Genomic DNA, 18,878 nt, shown 5'->3' with positions numbered 1-18,878 from the left:
TAACAACCCTCTAGATGCCAATAGCACTCCCTTCTCCCAGTTATGACAACTAAAAATGTCTTAAGACGTTGCCAAATGTCCCCTGCAGGACAAAATTACCCTCAGCTGAGAACCACTGGTCTAATCTATTCTTCACCACAGCTCTATGAGACATCAGTTGTTATTACCCCCATTCTACAGATGAAGAAGTTGAGGTTTGACTCACAGTGGAAGGGAACCAAACAACATCTTTAGGATCCACATTCCATCTTCTGTCTCTTATTTACAGAGACCACACATCCTGGTTTTCCCAGAACAGTCCCAGTTTATATCCTTGTCCAGAAGTATTATTGATAGTGTCACCTTTTGTTATCAAAAGTGTCCTAGTTTGAATGTTAAATTATATGGTCACCTCAACTATCCCTACAGAAGATATTGGGAAGATTTGAACAGAAAAGGCTTTTTTTTTTTTTTTCTTCTATTTCAGGTAATGATCAGTCCCATGTACTAGGAAGCACTAAACCACCCCTTCAGTTACCAAATTTCAATAAACACAATCAAATGTATTTTTTGTTTGGGGTAGTAGATTTTTTTTCCTAAACCATGAGTTGGATGAAGGAACCATTGAGTACTTGGATGCCATAAAATGTTCTGTGCTTTTAGGAGACTGGGTTTGGGTCATCTCATCCTTTGCCTTTTTCCTCTAGGAAACTGTCTCACCCTAAACTGGTCCAGCTCTATGGGGTATGCCTGGAGCAGGCCCCCATCTGCCTGGTATTTGAGTTCATGGAGCATGGCTGCCTATCAGATTACCTGCGCAGCCAGCGGGGGGTCTTTGCGGCGGAGACCCTACTGGGCATGTGCTTGGACGTGTGTGAGGGCATGGCCTACCTGGAAGATGCGTGTGTCATCCACAGAGACCTGGTAAGAGAGTGCAGGGTAAAAACCTCCAGGTCCAGGATGAAGGAGCAGGTCCCACTGAAATGCAGAGCTATCAAGGCTGAGGTTTCATTAATAAATAACGAGTCACAGACCATCTCTTCCTCTCTCTACTTCTTTCCCCCTCAGCACATTTTGGGAAGTTCTAGTGGGAAAGCACAAAGTTCCTGGGTGGTGCAAATGGTTAATGCCCTTGGTTGCTAACTGAAAGGTTGGAGGTTGGAGTCCACCCAGAGACACCACAAAAGAAAGGCCTGGTGATCTACTGAAAAATCAGCCATTGAAAACCCTATGGAGCACAGTTCTACTCTGACACACTTGGGGTCCCCATGAGTTGGAGTTGACTCAGTGGCAACTGGTTAACTGGTTAGTGGAAAAGCAAAGTGTGAGAGCTCAAATCTGGGCTCTAGTCCTAGCCTCATCTCTAACTGTGGACCATCCCTTTCATGGCTGAGTTTCAGTTTACATTCTTCCAGAATGGGGCTAATAATGCCTCCCTCTTAACCTCTCTGTGCCTCGGTTCCCACCTGCAAATTAAGGGGGGAGTGGACAAGCCCATTTTTCTCAAAGTGTTATCCAAGGGCCTCTCAGAATCATATTGGGGTGATCCTAAAACCACCCTCAGCATTGCTGGGGGTTGGGGCTCAAGAATATTAATTTTGACATATTCCCCCAACTGATTTATAGGCAAGCTAAAATTTAAGAGTCACTGAGGTCAATTATCTCTGAGGGCTCGTTCAATGCAACATTCTGTGATACTAAGTACTAAGTAGAGGCCAGGTAGTCTCTCTATTGAGGGATAGTTTTAAGCAAATTACCAAGTCCATTCTTATTTTAGTTAAGTGGGAAACACTTTCTTCATATCATTCCTAATGTTAACATATCCTGTCCTCTCTGGTTGCATTAGAGCATGTCGTTGGTTAGACACCATCTTGGACTTCTCTTCTAATAAAGACCCCAGGAATAAAGATAAAAGATCAAACCTAGTCATTCTGATAAAGGGTCTTACACGTTCAACTGTCCAGTTAACTTCCAGGAGGCACTTGAGAAGCTTAATTAATGAATGCAAAGCTCCTCAAGGCCCCTGTACGACAGCACATAAAAAAGCAAAGGACTGTGATTATAGGGGACTCCTTAATTACTGATTATCCACCAACACTTTTCCTTTTATTTGCCTGTCTGCTCTTCAGGCTGCCCGAAACTGTCTGGTGGGAGAAAACCAAGTCATCAAGGTGTCCGACTTTGGGATGACAAGGTAATAAGGGGATATGGTGCCAGCAAGGTTTCAGGAATGGGACTCAGGCCATCGGATGTTCTGACATTCTCCTTCCACTCTCTCCCCAGATTCGTCCTCGATGATCAGTACACCAGCTCCACAGGCACCAAGTTCCCAGTGAAGTGGGCATCCCCGGAAGTTTTCTCCTTCAGCCGCTACAGCAGCAAGTCGGATGTGTGGTCATTTGGTAAGAGTCATCCTGGCCCCACACCCCTGTGATCTGGGACTTGGGCTCAAGGTTTCCTTTGTCAAATGCAGGCAGCTCTTCTTGCCCTGAACGCTTGACTATGAGTGTGTCCGTCTGAGGGCCTGTGTGTAAAACAGCTCTGAAAGGAATTCATTATTGTATTCACTCTTGGAAATTTTTGAAATGAGGATGAAAATAAAAGTGAACATTTAGGATTCTGGTGGTATCTGCTGTGAGGTCAAGAGCTAGAGGGAGTCGGCAGATTAGAATATCAACTCTTTGAAGGCAGGGACCATGTATTGTCCAGCATTATATTCCCACACGTAACCCTCAATAAGTTATTCATTCCTTCAACAATTTATTGAGCATCTACTAGTCCTTGTGTGGTGCAAACAGTTTACTCACTTGGCTGCTAACCAAAAGGCTGGAGATTTGAGTCCACCCAGGGGCACCTCAGAAGAAAGACCTGGTGATCTACTTCCAAAACATCAGCCACTGAAAACCTTGTGGAGCACAGTTCTACTGTGGCACATATAGGGTTACCATGAATTGGAATTGACTCCACAGCAACTGGCTTTACTATATGTCAGGGGTTGATCTAGGTACTGAGGCTAAAGTGGTGCAGGGGGCAGAAAAGAATCCTCTTGGAGCTAAATTGTATCGGGGATGGGGGTGGTGTGGGAGGGTGATAACAATCGTGAAGAAACTAGCAGATATATGTATAAGATAAAATCAGTTTTAAAAAAACATTTGCCATCTATTCCAACTAGTGATGAATAAATGCTATGAATAAAATAAAGCAGAGTAATGAGATAGAGTGACTGAAATGGGGGAGAATCTGCTTTAAATAGCATGGTCTGGGAAGGTTTCTTAGAGAATGCGACTTTTTTTTTTTTTTACATTCTGGTGCAAGGGCTGTAATCTTTTTTTTTTTTTTTAATGAAGCTATACACAGCAAAACATACATCAATTCAATAATTTCTACATGTACAATTCAGCAACATTGGTTACATTCTTCAAGTTGTGCCATCTTTCATGATAGCTTTTGCGAATCGTTTCACCATCACAACACAAACTCACTGTCCCCTAAGCTTCTCATCTAACCTTTTGAGTTGCTATTTTCAATATTATCTGATATAGATAATTCTTTAAAAGAACACAGTGCTTAAGGCAGACATTCTTTTCTAATTAAGTTAAACTATTGTTTGGTTTAAAGATGACTTCAGGGGATAGTTTCAGTTTAAGGTTTAAGGATTTCCTCAGGGCAATAGTTTTGGAATAGGGGTCACCCAGCCCCCAGTAGCTCCAGAAAGTCTGGATTCCAGGAGAATTTGAAGTTCTGTTTCACATTTTCCCCCTTTTGATCATAATTTTTCTCTGGAATCCTTGATCAAGTTGTTCAGTAATGGTAGCTGAGCACCATCCAGTTCTTCTGGTCTCCTGGCAAAGGAAATAGTGGTTCATGGAGGCAATTGGACATATATTCCAGTTCCTCCTCAGAAAAAGGTGAGTCTTAAGTTGAGACCTTAATGATAAAAGGGAGCTATCCTCATTCAAAGAGCAGGGAACAGTGTGAAACAGCAGTAAGTGGAAAAGCTTGGTGTGTCCAAAGAACAGGGTATACTGGTAGAGAGGAAGGCAATGAAGTTGACAGGCCATAGTAAGGAAGTAGAATTTCTAATAAGTGCAAATGGGTATGAATGAATGAAAGAATGCATGAATGATGTTGGTGTAGCAAGAAGTATTAAACGTTCTTGCTGGATTTGTCATGTCATCCTAAACCATAGTTCGTGCATACTAAAGTACACACAAAAATACACCAGACCAAATACACCACCTCTTTGATTTAGGTTACAAGAAGGAACTGGTTAAAGTTTGATTTTGCCGTTCCATATGAAGGGAAGGTCTGCGAAGTGTGTGGACCAGTAGTGAAAACCTGGGGGAAGCTGTCTAAGTCTCTTAGAAGAACTAGTTTTAAAGTCTTCTCCAGCATTTTAGAATACCCGTTTCCAGCAGTCTAGTGGTTTCTTCATTATGTTTCCTTTGATCTGTTCCTTTAAACAGCCTCCCTATTCCCCAGGCCTATTTATGATTTTGTTAGCCAGGTTGAAGTTACAAAATGAACTTGGAAGAAATAAAATGCGCTAACAGCATTCTCAGAAGATCCTCTTTTCTCCAGTGCGTATAACTAGGAAGCTCAGGGCTGGTTTGCAATCATCTCTTTATGGGTGACAAAGGCTGTCACACTGCACCCAGCTGGGTGCCTATAAAGAGATGTTTACAGGAATAGCCACTTTGGCCCACTCACTTGATCTGAATGGAGTTTGTTTTACCATGGAGTGTCAGCTTGGGAATTTTCTGCTGCATCTTACCATTAGAGGGCTGCGCTGAAGCTTGTCCCTGACTAGGTTGTGTTATCTGGAGAGAGTCCAAAGATGAGGGTGGCTGGTGGATGCAGAGTAGAATGGGTTCAGTGAAGAAAGTATGAGAAACAGAAGCCTGGGTGGGCTGAGAGTTTGACCCTTGCCTCAAGGCCATTGAACTTTAGATCAGGCATTGTAAGATTTTTGCCATAATTAGCTGTGTTATTTTAAGCAAGTAACCTTTTTTGAGCTTTACTCAGTATTTTATCTATGCATTAGTAGGTTTATAATGAAACAATTGTTTTCAAACTTTTTTTTTTTTTTAGCAGTAGAACCCCATTTTCAAAAGAAATCTCACTAGAAATCCTGGCATCTTAGGATGCTCCAAAACAAAACCAGTTACCGTCAAGTCGATTCCAACTCATGGCGACCCCACATGTGTCAGAATACAATTGTGTTCCACAGGGGTTTTCAATGGCTGTGACCTTTTGGAAATAGATCGCCAGGCCTTTCTTCCAAGGCAACTCTGGGTGGATTGGAACTGCCAACTTTCTGGTTAGTAGCTGAGCACTTAACTGTTTACACCACCCAGGGCTCCTCTTTGGATGCTAAACAGCCTTATTTACAGACCAGTTCTGAATTTCCAAAACTCCCAATAACCTCTCAGGATGCCCTAGAAATTCTGATTTAGTGAATCTGAGCTGGGCCCTAGGAATCTGCCATTTTAACAAACTTCTGAGGGGATTTTTTATGCAGGTGTTTTAAGGATCACTCTTTGGGAAACTCTGCCCCAAAGTTCTGTGGAATATACCTTGGAAACCACTGGGTTATGTGATCTGCAAGCTTTCTTCCCACTCTGACATCCTATGGATATATAGGTATACACTGAAGCCAGTTATGACAATCTACTGAGGACAGAAGAGGATTAAATCAGAGGTCAGAAATGGACAACCTAAAGGTGTCTTTTGCTTGGTCTATACAATATTTTTAAAAGTCAAATTAATGGCCAAAAAATTGAGCTTGTATTTTAAAACTCAATTTCTGACTTCTGTTGAAAAATCAGAAAAGTGGCAACCCTTCACCTTTGTTCCATGTGCTGTAAGTTGGCTGGAGCTGAATCACAGCTGACTCCTTAAGACAGAACTTTTGATCTCCAGTCCTCCATATTCCTCACTCGTCCCTCACCAGTTCAATACACACCTCCCAACTCTATTCATTTCCATCATCTTTATAGGCATTTGAGTTTATTTCCTCTGCAGTTTTTAATCATAGGCATTTGAGTTAGGTATAACAAAGGGTTGAGCTTGAAAACTCGTAACTACTAAGAAGGTTGAGAAATCTCAGATCTTTAGGAACAGGACAGGCCTCATCAGCTTCGGGGGACTTCATATTGTACTTCCTGGAGGCAGGAACTTGAATCCTAATGCCAAGGAGTCTGTGATTTCTGGAGGATGGTTTGTTTGTTACCTGTGGACATTATCCTCACCATCTCTTGTAGGTGTGCTCATGTGGGAAGTCTTCAGCGAAGGCAAAATCCCGTATGAAAACCGAAGCAACTCTGAGGTGGTGGAAGATATCAGTACAGGATTTCGGTTATACAAGCCCCGACTGGCCTCCGTGAATATCTACCAGATCATGAATCATTGCTGGAAAGAGGTCAGTGGAGGAAATGGTTTTCTTCTGTGTTATAATCTACGATTTCAGAGTCCACCCCTTTCCCTAGAGAAAGGAACCCTCTTAGAAGGAAGAAGCAGCAGAGATGACTAAAATGGATTCGCAGGAAAGTAACTTTGTGGGTCCATTAACTAGAGAGATTCCCTGTTTCTAAGAGCTGGCAGTGACCTTAAATGATACTTGATTTGCTGCATAATGTCACGAGCCATAAGCATAGTCTTGGAGAGGAGGTAGGGTGAGGCCTTCACCACCTCCCTCCCCAGTTTTCTGAGAAGAGAAAAAAATATCAGTAACATCATAAAACCATTAAAAAGTGTGTTGAATTAGTTCTATAAATTGGGAAACGAGTTCAGTTGGGCTGTGAATATATTAAAATGGCTTAATTAAAGTTCATTTTATTCATTCAGTGAACTTTTATGGAGAGCCTTGTGTATGTCAGACACTGTTCTCAGTCCTGGGGATTCAGAATGGGAGCTGATGACTCTGTACCCTCCCAGATGACTCCATTACCTCTGCCTGGGTGGCAGGCTATGCCTTGAGCCACATCAGCGTGAGTCTTAGGTGTCCTTTGGTGACTTTTAGAACATTGTAAATTTCAGCCAAAGTTGAAAGTTACTGAAATAGTTAACAAAAATTCAGATCATTAAAGGGCAATAAGGTAGAATAGAAAAAGCATAGGACACTTGTGTTTTGTCTCGGCTTTACCCTTCTTTAGACATTAATCTTAGGCAATTCTCTGAAGCCCCTTTTTCTTATGGGTAAAAGAGAATTGAATAACACTTGACATGTAAGTTCACAGAGCTTTTATAATCAGTAATAACACAAAAGACAGTGCCATAAAGACACAAACAAGAGCCCAAAACAAATATTGGCTATTTCATATGGATTAAATGCTATAATAATAATGATAGCTGAGGTTTATTTGACACTTTTTTCTTTTTTTAACTATCTTTTAATAATTTTTTAATTAATAGATTTATTTTTTGAAGTTTTTGATTTACTGGAAAATTACACAGAAAGTACAGAGTTCCCGTATAACCCTCTCTCTCCTTCACACAGTTTCCCCTATTATTGACATCTTATATTAGTGTGGTACATTTGTTACAATTAATGAACCAATATTGATACATAATTCTTAATTAATTAATGCCTATAGTTTGTATTGGGGCCCTGGTGACTCAGTGGTTAAGCATTTAGCTGCTAACCAAAAGGTCGGCAGTTTAAATCCACCAACTGCTCCTTGGAAATCCTATGTGGCAGTTCTTCTCTCTCCTATAAGGTCTCTGTGAGTCAAAATTGACTCAACAGCACCTAACAAGAACAGCAACAAAAATCCCCTGTTCATTTCACTCCCGTTTCCCTTGAATCTCAGGGAACCACTGATCTTTTTACTGTCTCTATCGTTTTGCCTTTTCCAGGACGTCACATAGTTGGAATCCTACAGTATGTTGCCTTTTCAAATTGGCTTCTTCACTTAGCAATATGCATTTAAGGTTCCTCCATGTCTTTTTTGTGGCTTGAGAAAGCATTTCTTGGTTGCTTACAGTTTTGTGCAATTATGAGTAAAGCTGCCATAAACATTTGTATGCAGGTTTTTGTGTAGACATAAGTTTTCAACTCAAATAGGCAAATACCTAGGAGCACGATTGCTGGATTGTATGGTAAGACTATGTTTAGTTTGTGAGAAACTGTCAGGCTGTCTTCCAAAGTGGCTGTACCATTTTGCATTTCTACCAGCAATGAATGAGAATTTCTGTTGCTTCACATCCATGCCAGCATTGAGTCCTGTCAGTGTTTCGAATTTTAGCCATGCTTGTATAGTAGTATCTCATTGTTGTTTTAATTTGCATTTCCCTAGTGACATATGATGTTGAATATTTTTTTCATATGTTTATTTGCCATCTGTATATCTTCGTTGGTGAGGTGACTATTCAGATCTTTTGCCCATTTTTTAATTAGGTTGTTTGTTTTCTTATTGTTGAGTTTTAGGAGTTCTTTATATATTTTGGAGCCCTGGTGGTGCAGTGGTTAAGCATTTGGCTACTAACCAAAACGTCAGCAGTTCAAATCCACCAGCCACTCCTTGAAAGCCCTGTGGGGCAGTTCTGCTCTGTGCTATAGGGTCTCCATGAGTGGGAATCAACTCGATGGCGATGGGTTTGAGTTTCTGGTTTTTGTATACTTTAGATACAAGTCTAAAATGTGTTCTGCAAATATTTTCTCCAAGTATATGGTTTGCCTTTTCATTTTTTTAACAATGTCTTTCACAGAGCAGAAGTTTTTAATTTTAATGAAGTCTAACATCAGTTTTTCCTTTCATGAATTGTGCTTTTGGTGTTGTATCTAAAAAATTATCAAGAAGCCCAAGGTCATCTAGACTTTCTCCTATATTATCTTCTAGAAGTTTTATAGTTTTACATTTTTTTATTGTACTTTAAATGAAGGTTTACAGAGTAAACAAGTTTCTCATTAAACAATTAATACATGTATTGTTTTGTGACATTGGTTGCCAACCCCACCACATGTCAACATTCTCCCCTTCTCGATCTTGGCTTCCCAGTTACCAGCTTTCCTTTCTCCTCCTGCCTTCTCGTCCTCGCCCCTGGGCTGGTGTGCCCATTTAGTCTTGTTTTGTTTTATGGGCCTGTCTAATCTTTGGCTGAAGGGTGAACCTCAGGACTGACTTCATTACTGAGCTATAGGGGTGTCCGGGGGCCATACTCTCAGGGTTTCTCCAGCCTCCATCAGACCAGTAAATCTGGTCTTTTATTTTAAGTTTTGCACTTTAAAGTCAGGTCTATGAGCCATTTTGAGTTAAATTTTGTGAAAGGTGTAAGATCAGTGTCTAGATTCACTTTCTTTTTTTGCATGTGATGTCCAGTTGTTCCAGCACCATTTGTTGAAAAGGTAACCCTTTCTCCGTTGAATTACCTTTGCTTATTTGTCAAAGATCAATTGACTCTATTTGTGTGGGTCTGTTTCTGGGCTTTCTATTCTATTTCACTGATCTATGTATCTATTCTTTTGCCAATACCGTGCTGTCTTAATACTAAGTCTTCGAGTCAAGTAGTGTCAGTCCTTTGACCTTATTCTTCTTCTTCAGTATTGTGTTGGCTATTGTGGGTCTTTTGGCTTTCCATATAAACTTTAGAATCAGTTTCTCAATATCTACAAAATAACTTGCTGGGATTTTGATTGGGATTACATTGAATCTATAAATTGAGTTGGGAAGAATTGACATTTTAACAATATTGAGTCCTACTATCCATGAACATGGAATATCTCTCCATTTATTTAGAGCTTTAATTTCTTTCATCAGAATTTTATAATTTCCCTCATGTTGATCCTGTTCATATTTTGTTAGATTTATACCTAAGCATTTTATTTTTTGTATTATTTAGCACTTAAACTTCTACGATGTACTTTTATACATGATTTTATTTAATTCTTACAACAATCATGAGGTAGGTACTATTATTATCCCCATTGTACAGATGACAAAACTGAAATCTGAAGAGATTAAGTAACAAGGTCACACAGCTAATGAGTGGTAAAGCTGTGATTCAAAACCAGACTTTCTGATTCCAGAATAAGAAACCTACTGTTAACAACTAGAATGTAATGCCTCCAATACAGTATACATGGAAGCATATTTCAAAACCAGCAGAGTGTTGTTGTTGAACTCTGGTTCACTTTGGATATACACCAACACACAAGTACAAGGAACTCACAGAGCTCTTTCTTTCCTTTCCAGAGACCAGAAGACCGGCCACCCTTCTCCAGCCTGTTGGGTCAACTGGCTGAAATCGCAGAATCAGGACTTTAGCAGAGACTTGGTGCCAGGACACAGGCTGCAGATCCTGAATGGGGGAGGGAAGTCCTCCTTCCACAGAGCATTAAATCTTCCCCAAGCCCAGGACTTCTCAGGGGCAGTGTGGCCTGTGACTCCTGTCCCTGAGCTGCCACAGAGGCAGTGCCGTTAGCGGCTGGCATTGGGACACAGGCAGGAGGGTCAGCCACTGAGCTGGGAGCGGGACCAGCACAGCAGTGACGTCTCTGCCCTCCCTCCAGCCTCTTGTCACATGTAGTGCACAAGCCTCAATCTGAAAGCTTCAGGCAACATTTCTTGCACTGCTTCTTAGTGAAAGGGAGAGACAGGAATAGGATTCTGGATTATTATTTTTATTATTATTTTAAACATGGGTCTAAAGTTTATGGGACAAAGAAACTTTTGATTGGACCCAGCAACACAGTAATCGAAGATTGGGGGCAAGGGAAACGAGGAATATGTCTCTTTTTCTAAGAAAACTGGTGGGTTAATTCAAGTCAGAAAAAGCGAGCTCTGCGGCTATGATGCCGTCAGCCACAGCTTCCTGCAGTAGAGGATGATGGGACAGTCTCTCACATCAGAGGGCAGATATTCTGAGATGCAGCTTCATGAGGTTTTGTAAGGGTGTTCTGCCACCTGTCTCCTGGAGGGGAGGATGGTGAGCTCCGTTGGATGGATTGGGGTGAATAAGTCAAATTCTACAGTTGGGAGTGTTGTGTACCTAGTGTCTGGGCAGGAACTCAAGAGGGCAGGTGATGGTAGGGAACCAACTGGTACAAAGAAAGGCCTTGGGTTGTTACCACTCTGATCCTCACCTTTAATACCAAATGAGACAGGTGACTATGCCTCCCCTCTGCACAAAAGTCCCCTGCAGGATCCTAGGCAGAAACGATTACTCTGAACACTGACTCTGACTGAAGACTTGGCCACCGTTTTTCTGGCCTCACAGAACCAGCCCTCTCTCTCTGCAATATTCCGTCCTCACCAACAGAGGGCACCATTGTGCTGGTCAGTGTGACCTTTCAGAGAAACAGACGCTTGTTTAGGCCCTCAGGTTTTCCAATTTTAAGACTGAGACATCAAGGCGCCCAAAACTCTAGGAGAAGAACAAGGAGTCTGCTCTTGCTCAAACAGTCCTCATGAAAAGTAAGATGTGGTGCTCCCAAGATGCACAAAGATGCCTACTGTTAGGCTGAGCCCTCAAACATGCTAAGCGAGTATAGCCTGAGCTACGAGCTTTCAATACAGAACCTCAGTTCATCCTCACACCACGCGCATGAGATAGTATTAATATTCCCATTTTACGGATAACAGAATTGAGGCTTTAAAAAGTCAAGATACCTGCCTGAAGTGACGGAGCTAGGAAGTATAGAGCCCCCGAGGTTCTAGCCAAAATCTGTCTGAATTTAATGCAGTCTTTCTCCCTGCTCAACACTGCCTCCTACTGAGTATGAAAGGGATTGCAAAGGAGTTAAGGACAGCAGAGGGGAAGGACATCATAGAAAGCCAATCCAAGAAGTTGATGTAGCACCACCAGGGAATAATTTTGCTCCCACATAGACCACCGAGTCTGGTGCTCTGACCCTCCAAACTGAATTACCACTAGTTGCCGTGGAGTCAGTTCCAAATCATGGCAACCCCATGTGTGTCAGAGTAGAACTGTGCCCCCATAAGATTTTCAGTGGCTGATTTTTCAGAAACAGATCTCCAGGCCTTTCTTTCAGGTACCTCTGGGTGGACTTCAACTTCCAGCTCTTTGTTTAGCAGCCAGGCATGTTACCATTTGCACCACTCAGGAACTTCTCCAGCTTGGAATCGGATCTTCTTTTTCCTTAGTGTATTCTCACCTTGGTCATAGTTAAGTGACGTTTTATTTTTAATTGTGGCAGATATGTATATAACAAAAGCATTTGCCATTTCAACATTTTTTACATGTACAATTCAGTGACAGTTAGTTGACTTTTGCATTGCTCAGTTAACCCTAAATTCCCCTAGTCTGCTAGAATCATATTGTATGAAGACACTTAACAGATGAGCTTTGAATGATTCTCCTGCAGAAATACAAATGCCTCCTTTGATTTACTAGGCCAGCTTTGAGCTGCTGTCTTCTTGGACATTTTGTGCAGAAGGATATTCCCTGATATAACAGAGATTTTATTTTCCTAGACTGTTTAGATAAAGCTCATAGGGAACTTACCTAATGATGTTGCAATAGGATCTTTCTAACTCATATATTTTGGCCATTTTGAGATTCAGATGAGAACCCTTGTGAGGCAGTGGTTAAGAGCTCAGCTGCTAACCAAAAGGTTGGCAGTTGGCAGTTCAAATTCACCAGCTGCTCCTTGGAAACCCTATGGGGGCAGTTCTCCTCTGTCGTGTGGGGTCGCTATGAGTGGGAATTGACTGCAATTTTTTTTTTTTTGGAAATTCAAATGTATAGCTGTTAACTATAATTATTGTGCAACTGGGAACCTCAAGATAAAAGTATCATTTAGAAAATGATCTTATTCAATCTATCCACAATTAGACATTCTCTTTTGCAGCCCTTAATTAGAGATGATCTCTGGACTGGTCAGCCTAGACGGAAAACCTCGGAATTGACAGATCTCTGTGGTCTAGTTTGGAAAATTCCTCTCAGCGTGGCATTATTTTTTTCAAGTTCAGATTCATTGTGGCCTTAAATGAACATGAGTAGGCAGTTCACCTCCCAGTGTCCTATCCCACAAATACAGGCTTCCTGCCGGGTTTTTGTCTCTCAAATTTTGAAAACAATATGGTGTGTTCAAAGAATTTCCTTATACAAATTTTTGGTTCTAGTTGCATTTTGTAGATTTTGCATTTTGTATCTTTTGATATTGTGTATTTATATTTGGATAGGATGAAGTATTTATTAGTATACCGTCAATATAAAGTGTTAGTGTTCAAAATAAAGACGTTACAAATATCTTTTACTTCTTGTAGCGTGTACAGAGTTGAAGGCTGGGTATAGCAAATAAAAGGTGTATGTTTTAATAAAGATGGTGTGGATGGCTTGAGTTCCGTATTTATCCAAATGTTAAGCTTCCAAAACTTTTCCTTAAGTAAAAATGGCTACATAGTTTCCTCTTCCACGGACACATAAAGACTGTCGTTATTAGGTACCATCAAGTCACTTCCAACTCAAAACAACCCTATGTACAACAGAACAAAACACTGCCCAGTCCTGCACCACCTTCACAGTTGTTGCTATACTGGAGCCCATTGTTGCAGCCACTGTGTCAATCCATCTCCTCGAGGGTCTTCCTCTTTTTTGCTGACCCTCTACCTTATCAAGCATGATGTTCTTCTCCAGGGACTGGTCCCTCCTGATAACATGTCCAAAGAATGATACTCTGGCAGCAGTTTATGTGTTCACTTGTTCACATACATACGTGAAGACTATATATCATTCAACAGCATTCATTCAACAAGTGAATATCAAATGCTTCCTATGTGTCATACACTGTGCTGAATTCTGCGGAAACAAAGATGAAAAAGGCAGTTATCACTTTCAAGAAACCCCTGCTCTGATTGGGTAGGCAGTTATATAAGCAAGTAAAACTATAATACAGCAATTAGAGTAACAACAGAGATGTAGTCAAAGAAGAAAAGAGAACAGGGAAGAAGTGATGGAATCTATCAAGGGAAGGGTAACGTCAGGGAAACTTCTAGAGCCTTGCTTCTCAAAATGTGGTCCCTGGATCAGCAGCAGCATTACCAGCTTGTCAAAACTGCAAATTGTTAGGCTTCTCCCCATATCTACTAAAGGAGAATCTGTTTTGACAAGATCCACAGGTGATCATATGAGCATTAAAGTTTGAGAAGCACTGTCCTAGAGAATATAAAATCTGACTCAGTTTTAAAGATAAATTACGTTTTTTTAGGTAAACAAGTGGGCAGAAATATAAGAAATGCTTTCTAGGCAGAGAGAACAGCGTGATGTATTAGGAAGCTATTAGCGGCGCAGCAATGCTGGAGCATGAGAGAGGTCACGTGTGCAAGCGTGCGTGTGCATGTGGTCTCAGCAAGGACAGGAACGGTAGAAGAGATGTGCAGGATGAAACAGGTTATAAATCTAGACAAGGACTATATTTTAAAAAGAAAAGAAGTTGGCACTTTACTCTGTAGGTAGGGAAGAACAGTATCACTGAGTAAGGAGAGAAGGTCAAATTTGCATTTAGAGTGATACTCTGGCAGCAGTATGTTGAGTAGATTTGAGAAATGCAAAGCTAGGGGATAACTTTTGCCTTGTTCCTACTACCAGATAGTTGTTCATGTATGTTCACTGATTGACAGACACACCTGAGGCTGTAGAGCTATTTAACAACACAAGTGGGATTCAAACTCAGATCTTACTTCAAGGTCTGTATGCTTCCTACTGGATCTCACCAAAATTCAAACCATGTTAATAATAGTAATAATAATAATAGCTCCCATTTTGAGCATCTATTATGTACAAGACTCTGGGCTTAGTGTGTCACACTTATTATTTCGTTTAATTTTCACAAGACTTCAAAGGATAGGTATTGTTATCTCAATTTTATAGACAATGAATGTGGGCTCAGTGAATTACTGAGCAGAATCACTGAAGGCCCCACAATTAGTAAGTGCCAGAGTGGGAGGTTGAATCCAGACCTGTCTGTCCCCAAAGGACATGCCCTCAGTCATTTTGTGGGATTGAGTAGCCTACAAAGAATACAGCAGCACCAATCCCATTGTGCCTCAGCTACACTGTTGAATTCCAAGTGCTGTTTAGAATATGCTCAGACCCTACTTATCAGTCCTTATCAAAATTATTTTGAATAGCATGTGTGTAAATAAAAATGAAATGTTCTTTGCTATCAAGTTATGTACTAAATGACCTGACCTTCAAGTGAGGACAGTTGTCCAAAAGTTATGGGAAATGAGCAGAGCGAGGGAAGGACAGCAGAAAAGGGAAGACACACATTTCCAAATGGCCCAGAGTGGAGCTGCAATGTTTCAACCACAAAACCATCCTCAATTTTTCATTTATAAAATACTTCTCAGGATTGTGTGAAGATGAAATGAATCCATCTATAAAGAGGACTTAGCACAGAGGCTGGCCTCAAATAAGCATCCAGTAATTATTACATATATGCTTTAACAAATTATTTCAGATTCAAAGAGATAGGCAATCCAGTTTCCTATAAAAGACCTGGGGTCTGCGTCCAGCCTGCCATGGATAACTCTTCCCTTCCTGCTCCTCAGTTCTTTTGTCTGTAAAATGAGGCCATTTTGAGCAAGTGGTCAGGTTTTATCTGATGGACAGGTTTTATCTGTGTAACTCACCATCCGTTTTTTCCTTTTTTGCTAACCACAAGAATGCTTGGAACCAAATGTATGAGTCTATCGTAGCAAGCCCATACCACACAGTTGTTTATTAATCACATTTTTTTGTCTCCATCTCATATTTGTACCCTTTTCCATCTCTCTTTTTAAAAAATTTCTTATTTTTATTTTTTTAATGTAATGTACCCCTGTAACTTGCACTAAATACATTTTTGGAATGAGGTGGCATATTAATAAATACATGGATTCAGTTTGGTAGAGGGAAGATGAGGCTGCATGTGGTTAAAAGCACGGGTTTTGGTTTCAGTACCTGGGCAAGTTATTTAACTGCCTTAGTTTCTTCAACTCTAAAATGGGACTAATGATTATATTTTCCTCATAGGATAATGGTGAAAATTAAATGAGACAATGTACTTGGTAAATGATAGCTATCATTATTATCTATGTTTTCTTTCTCCAGAACCAATTCTCAAGCCACTTCCCAAGCTCTGGGTTTTACTACCAGTTTCTATGAAGAAGGGTCTGCTGATGGTTTTTTAACAGAGACCTGAATGTTCTAGCTGATTTGAGGCTTTTCTAAAAACAAGGCATGTTGCCACACATGGAACCACAATGCATGGGCCACAGCTTTGCAAGCGGAAAGCAATTCTCACTTGGTAGCTTTGATCCTCTCATTGCTGATGGTGCAGCCTGGGGTTGAACACAAAGAAAATCCAAAGGCAGTAGACAGACAGCTGCAAATTTCATTGGGAAAGTGTAAACTAAGATTTCACCTTCCATTATTCATTCAACCATTTTTATTTGCATCCTATCATGTACCAGGCTCTGTGTTAGGCTCTGAGGATGTGATGGGGAGCAAGACAGACAGTCCTGCTGTTTTAGATTTTATGGTCTAATGTGGGATGCAGGCAAGTAAATCAACAATTACAACACAGCATCATAAGTAGCATGATAAAGGAAGCCCAGGGAGCCGTGGATGTATAATGAGGGACATCTAACCCAGGCAAGGAGGGATCATGAGTGACTCTTGGAGAAGGTAACATCTAAATGGGTGTCTGAAGAATGAATAGAAGTTTAGGCAGGCAAACTGGGGAAAGCTGTGGAAGGGGGCAGAGGTGTCACTGGGGCTAGTGTTACTCAGTGCAGTAACTCATGGTGTCACCCCCACTCCCATGGACCTCCTCATGTACCAGACCATATAGAATCCTTGCAGCAGCAATGAAGACAACAGCGCGTACCTGTAGCACATGCAGACAAAACCACGTGATTTGAAACGTCATTATAATTGGGTAATAATGACAGCTCTGATGGGAGTGCATCAGAAGGTTCAAAAAGTAAATTAGCATACAGTTTTAGCCTGGTAAGTACATTGATACATATAAGCTGGGCTTACAAAAAATGTTTTTGTTGTTATAACTACAGGAATATTTTTATAAAAAATAATAAATTTCTGCTGAAACACTGCACAAAAATTTTATAGACAGTCAGTTTGGTGCCACCCCCTCTGACAGTGTACCCTGGTGCAGTCTGCACCCCCTCTCCCCCCTAGTGACACCACTGGAAGGGAGAGGGAAAGGAGAACAATGTTCCAAGCAAAATGCTGAGTTTATGCAAAGGTCAAAGGTAAGAGACAACACAAGTTTGGAGAACTAAAAGAGGTTCCTTTTAGCCAAAGCTTGTTCACAGCAGAAGGGACTAGAGAGAGGTAGGGGACAGATCACAAAGACCAGTTGCAGGCCAAGGTAAGGAGTTTGGGCTTTATCCTGAGAACAGTGGGGAGCTATTCAAGTGCTTTAATCAAGACAGGGACATGTCCTTTGTTTTAAATAGTGCAGTTTTCCACAACCATAGGTACTTCGGAGCAGATCTAACCCACTTCATTTTATAGATGGGGAAACAGAGCTGAAGCAACTAAGGTCACTCTTCTCTTAGTTGCAAAACTAGAACCAAAAGGCAAGTCTCTAGATTTCCAACACAGTGGTTTCAACAGCACCATATTGCTTCTCCTTTGTAAGTGAATGGACCCCTGGTGGCCCAGTGGTTAAGAGCTCAGCTGCTAACCAAAACGTTGATAGTTGGAATCCACTAGTCATTCCTTGGAAACTCTATGGGGCAGTTCTACTCTGTCCTATAGGGTCGCTATGAGTTGCAATTGACTTGACAGCAATGGGTTTGGTTTTGTTTTATAAGTAAATAAGATTTAACCAAATATGTATGCAAGTCTTTTTTTTTTTTTTTTTTAAGCACCTTAGTTCTGATAGGTGAAAAGAAGGGAAGGAGCAACACGGTGAAATATATCTTCCAGAAAACCAAAACATCCAAAATAACACCCTTTAGAGTGAAAATCCAACTAATTGGGACTCTCATTGTTAAATATTTGTAATCAGTGATACTCAAAATCCCAAGGATAATGATTGAAAATGAAAAAACAAAAAGAAGTATCAGTTCTGTTTTTGAAGTCGTCTTCCATAAACATCCCCACAGCTTTCTCACGTGGCATCAGGGACAGAAATATGCATGTGTGTGTGTGTGTGTGTATAAAGTCATGCTTTCTAAAATAGCAATTTAAATTGGAATGAATGACAAAACATCAAACCACAAAGGATCATGCATTCTGAGCACTTGGAAATGATGTGAGATCAATGAGGACAAAGACTTCTACCAGTCCTTTGCTGAGACTTGAATAATGTGGCTCTTCTATAAATATACCTTAATAGAAACAGCTGAGTGATTAAGCATAATTTTGAGGGCCCTAAGCAATCCTTTGTAACAAGACTTCATGCATTATATCTACATATACTTTAAAATGTCTCAAATACTTTCAAATTATTGACCCTCTGTGGTAGGAAAAACTTGCTGTGGAGTCAATTCTAACTCATAGCGACCTTACAGGACAGAATAGAACTGCTCCACAGGGTTTCCAAGGAGCAGCTGGTGGATTCAAACTGTCCACCTTTTGGTTAGTAGCAGAACTCTTAACCACTGCACCATCAAGGCTGTGTGTGGTAGGAAACGCAACTATTATTCCCATGTTATAGATGAGGTGGGATCTCAGGCCCAGAGCAGTGAAGTGACAAGAGTCTCGAGGACAGGATTTGGCGAAGCCTGACTGCAGCCTGGTCTTAAGGTCCGCCAGGCTGCATCTTAATGATAATCGTTTCCACCAAGAACCCTAAACAGAAATAAACCTTGACAAGAGAGGGATGCCGGTTCTCTCAGTTCCTTCTGGGCCCTGGGCCTGCTTTTCTGTCACCATACATTTTCCTTTTGTCCAGTGGCCAGTTCCTCTTGGATGAAGCTGGG

General features: G+C 40.9%; 1 protein-coding gene across 2 annotated transcripts in view; it reads left to right on the top strand.

Annotated features, from left to right (window-relative positions):
• Window positions 1-12,720, top strand: part of ITK (IL2 inducible T cell kinase) — an 82,290-nt gene extending 69,570 nt beyond the window's left edge. The window contains exons 13-18 of one of the 2 annotated variants that reach the window (XM_023726566.1): window positions 687-903; window positions 2,109-2,173; window positions 2,263-2,381; window positions 6,243-6,400; window positions 9,300-9,325; window positions 10,173-12,720. In XM_023726566.1, the coding sequence (XP_023582334.1) occupies window positions 687-903; window positions 2,109-2,173; window positions 2,263-2,381; window positions 6,243-6,400; window positions 9,300-9,325; window positions 10,173-10,401 (814 nt within the window). In that variant the 3' untranslated portion in view covers window positions 10,402-12,720. The remainder of the gene's footprint in view (window positions 1-686; window positions 904-2,108; window positions 2,174-2,262; window positions 2,382-6,242; window positions 6,401-9,299; window positions 9,326-10,172) is intronic. The other variant, XM_004371265.1, reaches the window with a different exon arrangement.
• Window positions 12,721-18,878: the final 6,158 nt, after the last annotated feature.

Source organism: Trichechus manatus, unplaced genomic scaffold (genome assembly GCF_000243295.1).
Source record: "Trichechus manatus latirostris isolate Lorelei unplaced genomic scaffold, TriManLat1.0 scaffold00011, whole genome shotgun sequence".
In the NCBI taxonomy this organism is placed as follows: Eukaryota; Metazoa; Chordata; class Mammalia; order Sirenia; family Trichechidae; genus Trichechus; species Trichechus manatus.
Note: the sequence above shows the minus strand (reverse complement) of the source record. Positions and strands in the feature narration are given on the sequence as shown.